This window comes from Gastrolobium bilobum, unplaced genomic scaffold (genome assembly GCF_033153095.1).
Source record: "Gastrolobium bilobum isolate Gb01-03AN ecotype WA unplaced genomic scaffold, APGP_CSIRO_Gbil_v1 utg12113, whole genome shotgun sequence".
NCBI classification, from domain to species: Eukaryota; Viridiplantae; Streptophyta; class Magnoliopsida; order Fabales; family Fabaceae; genus Gastrolobium; species Gastrolobium bilobum.
In genome coordinates, this window is record NW_026896539.1 from 72,253 (window position 1) to 85,565 (window position 13,313).

Genomic DNA, 13,313 nt, shown 5'->3' on the forward strand with positions numbered 1-13,313 from the left:
TTATTAAACCTATTAATAATATTAATTATTATGTCTATTGGGTGGAAAAATTATTTAATATTTAAAATTTAAAGTTTTTTATTTTGAATTTTGAACTTGATAAGTGAAAAAAGAATTCAGCATTTAATGTTTATATAATGGGGAAAAGATATATATATTTATATATATATATATATATATAAGAAATTTTAATTTCAATATAAAATTATAGATTAAACAAAAAATATTTTTAAAATTATATAATATATGTATAGTTGATAAAAAATAATTTGAAATTTAAATTAGAAAAAAAAAAGAAATGACGTGTTTATACTTTAAAAGAAAATTTATTAAAATTTTAACTTAAAAATGTAATACAAAAAGAGAAAAAAAGTTCGTACAAGTATTTTTTAAAAATTTTTTTGTAATAAATGAAAGTTCATCTTTGAGATAAAATTTAAAAACCTAGACGCAACTATAAGAACCTTTTTTATGGATAAATATAAAAATCTATTGCATGCTGATAGTTAGAGGTGGCAAACTGGGCTCGGCACGGAGGGCCGACCTACCAACACCTTTTTATAATTAAATTAAAATTTCATCCTTCTACTTTTATAATTAAATTCTTAAATCTAATTTTAATTTTTGTAAATACAAATTTTTATAATTCAAAATACTAATGACGCAAATCCTTGCAAAAAAATAATTATTTACATAAAATGCTGATAGTTAAAGGTTGCAAACTGGGCTTGGCCTAGAGGGCCTGCCCGCCTAGTGCGCCAACATACTTTTATAATTAATTTAAAATTTCACTATTCTTCTTTTATAATTAAATTCCTAATTCAGATTTCAATTTTTGTAAATACAAATTTATAAAATTTCAAATACTAATGATGCAAATCATTGCAAAAAAATAATTATTTATTATTATTTTACAAATATAATTGTAATAAATGAAAGTTCATCTCTGAGATAAAATATAAAAACCTAGACGCAACTATAAGAGCCTTTTTGTGTGGATAAATATAAAAACATATTAAATGCTAATAGTTAGAAGGACCAACACATTTTTATAATTAAATTAAAATTTCATCATTCTTTTATATAATGATATAAAACGTTGATAATTAGAGGTGGCAAAATGGGCTCGGCCCGGAGGGCCGGCCTACCCCGCCTGCGAACACATTTCCCCCGCTTATATCTACTATCTAACAAACCTGTCTTTGTATGGTTAAGATAATTAGATTTATTGCTGTAAATATTTCAGAAACAAACATTTAAATAAAATGAACAATCATATTGTGATAAATAAAAGTTCATCTAAACAAAATGAGCAATCAGCATAATATTTAATTTTTTCTTCATGTATATTAATTGATTTTATTTTGTAGCAAATTTTGTGTACAGTTGAATCAATAAGACGGGATTATATTGAATAATAATGCAAAGTAGAAGGTTCATTGGTAGTTATATTTGAAGACTAAATTATTGAGTAAATAACTATATTTGATTTGAATAATAATCAATGCCTCTGAATTGCAAAATTTTGTTTGTGGTTGATATTTACAAAGTTCTGTGTGAATGTTGTAACATTTTAAAGTTCAAAAATAGTAAGACAATTTTTTTTTATTTCAGATAATTCTCAAATAATAGGTTTTCTTTTTTATTTTTTGTTCCTTTACCATTCAGAGCTTGATAGCAAGATGAAAATGTTAGATTTACCGGTGCGATGATTAACCAACGACGACGGCAACGATTTTGTATTTTTTTTCCCCGAACATCGCACGGGTAATTTACTAGTTTCTTATAGTAACAGTTAGCACCAAATATTACTTAGGGCAGCATGTAAAACCATCTTGTTGAATGTTTCCTTTGTGAGCAAACGGCCAACAACACTCGTACTATTGCAGTCCTTGACTCCATCCGCCACATCTTCTTCGTTGTAGACAATAATAATCGCCAGGAGATGAAGAGACTTATGTTACCAAAATAGTAGTTGCATTGATTTTTATTTTTTGATAGCCTTGTATTGATTTTAGTTTGGGTTATGTGTTTTTGTTTTTTACAAAAGATAAAACTATCTCTTTTGATTCTAAAATTATATTGTTTTGGAGTTCGGAAAAAAATTATCATGATAAAGAATAATATAATTTCAAAATAATTAAAATTAAAAAAAATATTATCCCAAAAAATATCGTTTTAAAATTATAAGAGATAATTTAATCTATGGGAAAAGCAATTTTTTCCTTTGGAAGCAAATGATCGATGAGTGGTGTAAAATAATGTTCTTTTTTGTTTTTTTTTAATATATTAAGTGAAATGAAATTTCGTGCAGATCATATAGTTAACTAAACGATATGCGTTCTAGAGTTTCTTTCTTTTAGCAGATAATAAAATGCTAATAGCAATTTAGATATGTCAAATATATATTCAGTCAGATTTAAATGCAGTTGAAATTTATATCATAAATGACAATACTAAACTTCAGAGCGAATTGTCTTCAAGTGATATTCAATATATAATTTTGAGCAGTCAAGAAAAAAATATCATCATAACACGGTAGGAGTAAAAATTATGAGAAAGAAACCACCAAAAAAAAAAAATTTATTACAAGAAAAAGTGTAGTAATTCGAAGCGTTTCGTGTGTATCTGAATGATAAGACAATTATCAATTAGTTCCTCGTATGAATTGAAGTCCTGACCGCGTGGGATCCATCGAATCATATGTGATGTTATAGGATCTCTGTCCTTACGTTGCATTGTGCCATAATGACAAATCACTTTTTTATGTTGCAAAATACATCATTCTTCTTTCGTAGTGACAGCCAAAAAGACAAAACAATTTTTCAGACGTATTTATACATACATGTTTTTTAATAAATTTCAGAAAAACTTAATTATGATCATATATTTTTAATTTTTTTATTTTTTTATTTTTTCTATTATTAAATAAATACTTTTCTTGGGAATTGTGAATAAGATTGTAAATGAATTAGGACCTACAAACCTGACCTGACCTTATCCATTTTAAAAATAATATAGACTAACTTATTAAAAAATCTCTTTACAAATCAAGTTACAGACCTATTTTAAAGAATTTGGCTTCTAAATCTCCGAGGCTCAGCCCTATATATTTTAATAAATAATATTTGAAAAAAAGTGTATATTCTTTTAAAGGACATAAATTTAAGTACTTTTAAGATATAGATAGATATAAAAAAGTATGGATCCCATTGCAAAAAATAAATATACGGATCACATCTCTTTGTATCTATCTCTTTCTTAAAAGGATCAAAATTTATTCCTTTAAAAAGATATATATATTTTTCATAATATTTTATTATTTTTTAATAAAATAATATTTTATGGTTTCCGGCAATGTAATTAAATTGTTAATATATTGGGTTGTAGTGCGGCTTTAATTATTATATTATTTTTTTGTTAACTTAAATATACAAAAATAAAATAAAATAATCATAATCTATAATTTTTAAAGTGTGATATGTCATTTTTGAAGATTTGGTAGACTTAATAGGTTAAGGTAAGCCTTGTATTTTTTAAAAGCAAGACAGATAACCTATAATTTGATTTGTATCAGATTAACAAATCAAGTCAGGTTTGAAATGTTTTACATAAATCTAGCCATTTGAATTATAGTTTGACTTGACCTGACTTATTCACACCCCTAAGCACCTCATATTTGTGGAAAAAAATGTTCTCTATATTTTCATTAATTTTATATAAAACTATAGACTTAGGGCATGTTTGAAATCTGTTTCAGAAAATAATTTATTGATTTTCAGAAAATAAAATAGAATAAATTATTTGTTAAGGCTTGTTTTGTAAAAAAAAAAAAAAATTTAAAAATGTAACTATTTTTTGATTTTTGAATCAAATTTAGAGAACATATTTGAGTTATTTTTGTTTTGACTTTTAACTTTAAAAAAAATGGAAAACACTTATTTTTATTAACTATTCTACAAAATAATTTTAAGAAAAAAAAAATCAGAACACAATCAAACATACCCTTAATATTGATTACACTTACTTCTTTTATATAATATTATTAAATAAAAAATTTATTGGATTCAATTGTTTTTTTTCAAGTGATTTATCTACTTTTAATATTAATTTGAATATATTATTTTTATTACTTCTTTACCAAATACGCGGATTAAATGTTTCAAGTTAATAAACATTATAAGTTCAAGTCCAGAATATATAAATGTGATTAAAGAGAATCACTGTTGTAATGCTGCTCGACTCAAATATAATTAATAAGATAATCGAAAGAAAAAAAAAAGGTTATCACTTGTCCTTGAATGTAAGTATATCTTACTTTTTTTTTTCTTTTAATTTAAAGATGTGTGTAATCAACATATGTAAGACATGCATGTAATCAATATATGTAAGATATACGTTATTTTGGAATTTGGGTTGCTCTGGAGAAATATTTGTTAATTGAAGAACTACATACGATAAAGTGGTCTGACATTATATTTTAATCTTAAGACGTCAAGTTAATGAGTCTTTTTTACTTATATATTTGTTTGTTTAGTTACGGAATTTTATCACTCATATTAAAAAATTTCAATTTCAACATCTGATAAAAAAATTCGCTTTGTTCAAACATATTTTTTACTTGTTATTTCCTATTATAAAAGAAAACAATAAAAGTATAAAATGTATAGGATAGTGGGAAAAAAATTATAATAAGCATACTCACTAAAAGTAACTAATTAAGAGACAAGTAAACTTAAAGTATTAAGATAATGATAGGGATTTAAGCCTGCAAAAAAGACAAAATTTTATTATTGTGAACGATAATTAACAGCCCCAAATTCTAAAATTTTAAAAAAAGAAAAGAAAAGAAAATTAAAAAAAAAAAATCGTAAGTCCAGGAATAAATAGTAAGCACAGTGACAAAGTTCATTAATCATGTCACAGCATATTAAAATCATATCAGTCCACTATATGAAAAAATAAATTATAAATTTCACCTTAATACAATCCCATCACATAAGAAACAAAGCCTAAGATTGAATTATCTCTAGGCCCACCCAGGTGTTTGTTAATGTTTCAACATCAGTAGTGAAATTCTGGATATAGTGGTTGAGTAAAATATATATTTAAACTCATAAAAATCTAAATTATGCATCAGCTTTAAAATATGATTCAATATATGATTAATCAGTTATGATGTAAGTTATGATGCATCGACACTTCAAAAACTCTAATGTGTCGTGTTCGACATTTTGACACACCCTGACACTCCAATATATGCATTGTAGATACTCAAAAAAGAGTTCAAAGTTTGTGTCGTATTGTGTTTTTAGTTCATACTATTAGATTTGTTGAATTACGATTATTATTTTATTGAGTGTAATATAAATATTTGGAATATCTTATATTTATTTGATAAATTAATAGGTATTATAAGTTTGACTTTATTTTTTTGTTAAATTATTGAATATTAAACATAATATATAGTATATAAATTAAAAAATTATTTAATATCAAAACATATCCTAACTTGTCGTACTATTTTTTAGAATTAATATATCAAAATATCGTATTATATCGTATCTCATGTCCTGTATCAATATCGATGCAGCAACTTAGGATATAAGTAACTAGTAGTTACATATTCACGTGAGTTTCGGATGGTAAATGGATTGAAATGAAGTAAGTCATTTATTACATTTGTTATTTCTTTTAGATAGTGAATTTTTTTTACTCTCATCCGTGATTTTTTTTTTCTTATCCGATGTTGTTTTCTACGTTAAATATTATGTATCATTCGTATTTTGATTCTTAACTTTATTTTAACAGAAAAATATTTCTACATTTATTGCAGACAAGTTATCTGCATTTTCTCCCAAAACGATGTTGTTTTAGAATTGAAAAATTAAAAGAATATAATTATAAAGACTATAATAACCCTGAAATAAATTAAAATTAAAAAATACCTTGATTTTCACTCCAAAATGACGCCGTATTGAATTTACTGCAGATAATTTATCTGCAGTGACTGCAGAAAAAACGAACCTTTATTTTAGATATGTGATACTATTTCCATGACTCTAAATACTAACATTTAAAAGTATAAAAAATCTCGTAAGACTAAGAAAAAAAAGTAATTAAGCATAATGACAAAGTTCATTAATCGCGTGACAACAGAATAAAATCATTTGAGTATACAATATGAAAGTTATTTTATTTTATTTTACAAATTCACCTTAATACAATCCCACTACACAAGAAACAAAGATTCAATTATCTCTAGGCCCACAGATGTATTTGTTAACATTTCAACATCAATTGTGAAATGTTTGGATACATATTACATAGTGGTTGAATTAAATACATCGATCAAGTTAATAGTTGCATTAACTCGAAGCATATATGCAAAATGAATGTACGTAGTAGTAAAAAATTATATATTTATGAGTGAGAATTCCTATTCATTGGAGTGTAAAACTCATCATTGTACAGCTAGTTTGTGATAACTTGTGTCATTTAAAGATTCTTACAATAAAGTCTTACAATAGAAAAAGACTTTAAAGTAGCTTCATTTAAGTAAAACGTATAAAAAATGAGATATACAATGTGAGGATGAAGATTTGGACATTTAGTAATATTTATTATTAACTATTTTTACATTCACATCTAAATAGAAAAGAAAAGAAAATAGAAAGAAAGAAAAACTCAACATTTTACTCTAAAAGCTCAGCCCTCATTATCATTGACCAGCATAGAAACTAGAAATGCACATTCATATTTTTCCATATATGGTTTATATATCAATATAAAGACAATATGGTGAAGTTAATGAATCAATGGTGTTACATATTGGCTAAGTTTTCTATAGATAAAATTGGAAAAAGGATTTGATCTTTCATCCCAAAGGGATAGGAATTAATGGGGTTGAAGGGCTTGCTTGCCCCGTGGAGGAAATTAAGAAGGAAAATGCAAAAAAGATCATTTTCTTCTATTTTTATACTAAGTTACCAAGCATCCCACGGTTCTCTCTTTTCCTTTATTGCCAACTCAAACCTTTTTTTTTTTTTTTTTTGCTTTTTCTAAATTCTCACTCATGTCATCTTTCAGCCACAAAAGGCAAACACTTGGGGTGATTATTAAAGTACCCAAAATATCCCTATCTTCGCTGCAAATTACAAATGAAACCAAGTGCGTTACAAAAGTAAGAAGCGTATGAGTTATGACCCTAAGAAATGTGGGGTTCCCAAACAAACATTCCATATTTTCCGGTCACAAAAAACCAAAGATTATGACTGTACTTTCAGTTTCACCTAGAGGAGTGTGAGCATGAGGTGAGGTACCATTATTTTCGTGCTTGTTTTGCTCTGTTGATGCCACATGGTTTTAGACATTTTCATGTAATAAGTATGCCTCAGTTAGAAACTACTGGAATCACAATGCAACTATCATCCCCATTTCCATTTGGGTCCCTGTACAGATAATGTTATTCATATTTATTTATCATTTTTTTACATTTATTAAATTTTATATGCTAAGCATGAATTGATCCTAAGCAATAGCTAACCTTCACACCCATGTAACATTATTTGCCTTATGATAGTTGGGCCCCATTAATGACATATTTTGACCGGTCGTTTTGATGAAAATTTTCCAAAGTGAAAAAAAAAATAAAAAAATGATGGAGCAAAAAGGGTAGTTGTGTCAGTCTTGAAATTTGGGGTAACATGAAGGGTAGTCATATGAAGTTGTCATATTCTCATATTGTTCCTCCTTTATTAGCTGCCCAACTCAAAACCTAAGCTTTTAATTTTGTCTTTTTTTTATATTAATATTTATTTAATGTATGCTGTTTTTCTTCATCCTAGTGTTTTGACCGTTGCTTTTTTTCTCAACGTCTTTTTCTCTATTCACACAGAGACACACACACACACATTGCTCTCTCACTGATTCCCTCTCCACTCTCCATGATCAAAAGCACCGTCTTGTTCCTGCACTCGGTTGTCAGGTATGGTTCTCCATTCCAAGCTTCACTCTTCATGGTTATTCTTAAACAACCCAAACATCTACATGTGCTTATCATTTTTTTTCTCTCTCTCTCTTTCTGCATTTTCTGCTTCTTTTTCTCCTGCTACCAACAATCTATATGCTTTGTTTATGCTCTTAAAAGCAAGAAATGGAGTAAGGGTATGTTGGAAATTTTTGTCTTCATGAAAATGGGTACTCTGTTTTTATATTTATCAGCTCTTTCATGCTGCTTTTTAAAAATAAAAAATAAAAAAATAAAAAAATCATTTTTCCCTTTGATTTTTTTGTTTTGAATTTTACAGCCTTTCTTTTTCTGTAATTTCTTCTGAATTTCCATAAATTTATATTTATCTGTTTTACATATTCATGCCACCTGATATTTCTTCACAATATATATATATATATATATATATATATATATATATATATATATATATAAAGAAAAATTCCCAGATGAAAAGTTTTGTGCTTTCTTCATGTATTCTGGAAGAGCATAGTTTGGATTTCTGGAAATCATGTAGGAGAGGCTTTCAAAAATCTCCGTTACTTTCTTCTGTTAAGGATGTCTGAATTTTCATTATCCTTCTTCTGGATTGACATTAAAGAAAAGTATTCAACTTCATTAACATTGCTAGGCTTATTTGGTACAATTACAAAATTGAATTTATTATTATTATTATTTTGATCTACTCATGTTTGATGGAATTTTAGTATATGATGAACTTCTTTGCTTTTTATGACAGGTTCATGATTTCTTGATGAGTCTGGTGAGATATAAAGAAAGATTCTCCATTGATTTCCATTTCAATGCAAGCCTGAGATAGTCATAAGGGAATAAGAGATGGGATGTGCTCAATCAAGGGTAGATGATGAAGAGGCAGTTCAGCTTTGCAAAGATAGGAAGAGGTTCATCAAGCAAGCTATGGAGCAAAGAACTCGATTTGCCACTGGACACATAGCCTATATAGAATCTCTGAAAAGAGTTTCAGCAGCACTTCGTGATTACATTGAAGGAGATGAGCCTCGTGAGTTCTTAGTAGATTCAGTCATCACCCCACCACCTATCACAACTGTGAAGAAAACTAGGCCAGGTTTCATTCCCATATCATCAAAACCTTTAACACCAACAACAATTGAGTTTGAAGTTGGACCAAATTCTACTTTGAAAGTGAATTACCTAAGGCCAGGTGGTAATCCAGCAATTTCAGTTGAGGAAAGGCCTCAATCTCCAGAAATGGTCCGGGTTGAAACTTATTCTCCAATGCAGCATTATGGCAATGATGGTTTTTTCCCTATGCAATACTCACCTCCTATGAATCCATCAATTTTTGCTTACTCTCCCATTAGTAGGCCTATTATCCCTCCCCCTTCACCTCAAACTTCCCAATGGGATTTCTTTTGGAACCCGTTTTCGTCATTGGATTACAATGGTTATCTTACCCGAAGTAGCCTTGATCGAACTGTCATGGATGATGAATATAGAGGACTGAGGCAGGTTCGTGAAGACGAGGGAATACCAGACCTGGAAGAAGATGAAACTGAACAAGAAGATCATTTTGGAAAGAGAAATGTTGCAGAAGAAAGAACCAGAACTGATATAAATTCCTCCAAAGAAGAAGTGATTGTTGAAGATGTTGATGATGATGATGATGATGATGATGACGACGATGATGAGGAGGAGGAGGAGGAAGAGGAGGGAACAGACACTGAAATTGAAGCTGAGCATGATGCCAAAGACTCACAAGCCAATACTAGAGTAAATGTTGAAGTATCAAAAGCTCAAAGTGCAGGTCATATTGAATCCTTCCATCGGGAAATGGCAATTGGTAATCAAGAAGCTAAGGAGGAAACACCAGGTTTTACTGTTTATGTAAACCGAAGACCAACAAGCATGGCCGAAGTGATCACTGATCTTGAAGCTCAATTCACAATCGTGTGCAATGCAGCCAATGATGTCTCAGCATTGTTAGAGGCCAAGAAAGCTCAGTATTTATTGACATCTAATGAACTGTCAGGTTTGATTAAAATATACAATTTATTTTTTCATTTTGTTGTAAGTGTACTTTAATGTTCATGCGTTCCATATTAGTCAGAATTATGAGTTAACTCCTTATGAATGGAAAAAGAATGAATTAGCAGCCTCAAGTTTGATAATAAACAACATTCTACAATATTTTATTTATGGAGTAGATCACACTATAGAAATTGTGCTTGTATTATATCCAGAAATAGTCTTTCTGGTTCCCAATTCCTCATTTGATTCTAGTAAATCTTTTTTCTTTCACTCATATCTATCTGTAAATTTTCAGGAATATAAATTTGAATTATATTTCTTTTGCAGCATCTAAGTTGTTGAACCCAGTAGCTTTGTTCCGCTCAGCTTCTTCACGATCTTCTTCTTCAAGATTCTTAATGAATTCAAGCACTAAAGAGGAAGGTAATGAGGGCACTAAGGATCTTTCAGAGGAACGTTGTATGCTTTCTGGTAGTCACCAGACCACATTGGACAAATTAAATGCATGGGAGAAGAAGCTCTATGAAGAAGTCAAGGTATATTACTCAACCTCTACACATTAGGAAGACAAAGCTTTCTAAAAGGATTTCAATAAACTCTCCATTGACATTCTTAGGTATAGATAATTGTGTTAGTAAACTTCAATGTAGACAATCTTTCAGATTCATATATCCTTACTCTTAAGGGATGAATATAATCAATTTTTCACTCTTGTTATGGTATTAAGGGTAATTCTAGAGTTGACAAAATTGCAAAGAGGAAAGACACACGAGAAGGGAGAGAGATGTGAGAATGATTTGAAAAACGTAATTTCTTAATTGATTGCCTTTTCCATACAGCCATTATAACTAGGATTTGGAATACTAAAAAGATAACGACAATAAATGCTAATGCTATGCTATTTGATATCAATCACCCCCAACTGATACAAATCTAATCCTTTTATTAGTGGAAGTTAATAAATGCTAATTGATAACACTTGAAGACCTTGGTGCATAACATATGGCTTCATCAATGGCAAATAAACTGCTTATGGTTATTACTAGAAATCACAAAATAATTTTTCACATTACCTGTGTATGAGTAATCATGAAAGAGCTTCAGCTTCGGAATAATGAGAAAAATTACAATGCCTCGAACTAATACATTAAAAACCTTTCTATTAGATGTTAAACAGGATAAGATAAAATTCACAGCCAGAGGCCAACTTCAACCTTTTAAATGATATTCAGTGATTTTTCTTTTGGTCTCTCACTCTTTTAAATTTTAGATTATCTATTATTATGACAGATCATCATGCTTATGAACACATACAATTTTAATATTGGGAAACTTATTACTGTGTCCACTTTTTTCTTCAACAGTCTGGAGAACGTGTTCGAATTGCGTATGAGAAGAAATGTAAGCAACTCAGGAACCATGATTTTCAAGGAGATGACCCCTCTTATGCCGATAAAACAAGTGCAGCCCTTAGAGATCTAGATACCCAGATAACGGTTTCAATACACTCAGTTGAAGCTATATCCAGGAGAATTGAAACTCTAAGGGATGAAGAGTTGCATCCCCAACTTCTTGAATTGGTGCAAGGGTATGTATGAAAGTCATTTTCCCATGTTTTCTAGATGAACTAAACCTTTGTCTGCCAAAAAACTTCAAACATACTGCTAGCATTTCATTTCATCCTGTAAGGCCCCTTTTCTGAACGCAAACTAATTTTCCTTAAAGAAAGATAGGTCTGCTAGACTTTGTTTGGTACTAATAACAAAACAGATAGTCATTTTGACTTGTATAGTTGAATTGCTGAAATGTTAAATTACTTTCAGCAGTACTGAGTGATAAAATTTTCCTTTGCAAGATGTATGCCATCAAATTGCTGAGTAAAAGCTAGTGGGGCCATCAAATTTACCTAATATCTACCTAACCTTGTCTAGGTTTCTAGGACCTCTAGAAGATTCATTGCCTATTTTGGTGAGAAACTAATAATATAATAAGAATCATGCATTTCTTGCCTTGACGTACTACACATTCAGTTTTATATGATTATTCTTAACTTCTTGATTTTTAATTTGTACATGAGCAACATTGCATGTTCTTAAAGAAAACAGTCTACATCCACCATATCAAATGCAGATATATCACACTTGCTGCACTGCATGTAATCACAAAATATATTATGCTTGCTTGATTCTTCAATTATAAAAATGACAGGCTGGAAAAGATGTGGAAAGTGATGGCAGATTGTCATCAGACACAGAAGAGAACTTTAGATGAAGCTAAGATTCTTCTAGCTGGCACTCCTTCTAAATTACATGCAAGAAAACAGTCTTCCATGTCAATGACTGATCCAATTAGGCTAGCCCGCTCAGCCTCTAATCTCGAGTTCGAGTTAAGGAATTGGAGAAACACCTTTGAGTCATGGATCACTTCTCAAAGATCCTATATTCAAGCATTAACTGGATGGCTTCTCAGATGTATGAGATCTGAGCCTGATGTATCAAAGTTACCATGCTCTCCTCATCGGTCCAGTGGCACTCACCCATTATTTGGACTTTGTGTTCAGTGGTCAAGGCGTCTAGATGCCATACATGAAAAAGCAGTGCTTGATGGCTTAGACTTTTTTGCAGCTGGTATGGGATCAATCTATGCACATCAATTAAGAGAAGATTCTCAGGGAAATTCATTTGGATCAAAACAAACCAATGGGAATATGGAAATGGTGGAAGTTGGTCAAGTGGAAGAGGCAATGGCTCCAGAAAAACTAGCTGAAGTTGCTATTAAGGTACTTTGTGCTGGAATGTCTGTTGCTATCAGCTCACTGGCAAAGTTTGCTTTAGATTCTGCTGAGGGATACAGTGAAGTTATTAAGCAATGGGAGAATGTGAAGTGTCAGCATACTTCTAGTGAGACTAAAACATAGATGTCTCACATTTTGTGGTCTTAGTTATTTAGTTTAGGCTTGTTTAGCAATAGGTTTCTGTCTGTCCATGTAATTATGTATTTAATTAATCATACAAGGTAGAAAAACAAGGGCCATTTTCAGTTTTTCCATTGCAACCGTTATTGTCCAAATGGACATTTTTTTTTTTAGTAACCAGAAGTTTAGGGAAAAGAGAGGATACTGCATTCCAAGGCAGAAAGAATATTAATTGAGTGCGAGTTTTGAATTAATAGTAAGGTTGCTGCTTATGGCCGGAAGGTCATAAATTTGAGTCACAAAAATAATCTCTTTGTAAAAGTACATAGGTAAGGCTACTACTACTACGTACAATGGACCTTCACCCCTAACATTGCT

The 13,313-nt window shown here is 29.9% G+C and overlaps 1 protein-coding gene across 3 annotated transcripts; it reads left to right on the plus strand.

Moving 5' to 3' along the window:
• The first annotated feature begins 7,923 nt into the window (after positions 1-7,923).
• LOC133300341 (protein ALTERED PHOSPHATE STARVATION RESPONSE 1-like) lies at positions 7,924-13,044 on the plus strand. Of its 3 annotated transcripts, none has more exons than XM_061499863.1 (5): positions 7,924-7,987; positions 8,751-10,022; positions 10,349-10,557; positions 11,386-11,609; positions 12,230-13,044. In XM_061499863.1, exons 2-5 carry the CDS (start codon positions 8,849-8,851, stop codon positions 12,936-12,938), a joined length of 2,316 nt encoding a protein of 771 aa, XP_061355847.1. In that variant the 5' UTR covers positions 7,924-7,987; positions 8,751-8,848; the 3' UTR covers positions 12,939-13,044. The 3 variants fall into 3 exon arrangements, with proteins under 3 accessions (XP_061355847.1, XP_061355846.1, XP_061355849.1); XM_061499862.1 differs by lacking the exon at positions 7,924-7,987 and adding an exon at positions 8,128-8,166; XM_061499865.1 differs by lacking the exon at positions 7,924-7,987 and adding an exon at positions 8,599-8,651.
• The last annotated feature ends 269 nt before the right edge of the window (positions 13,045-13,313 follow it).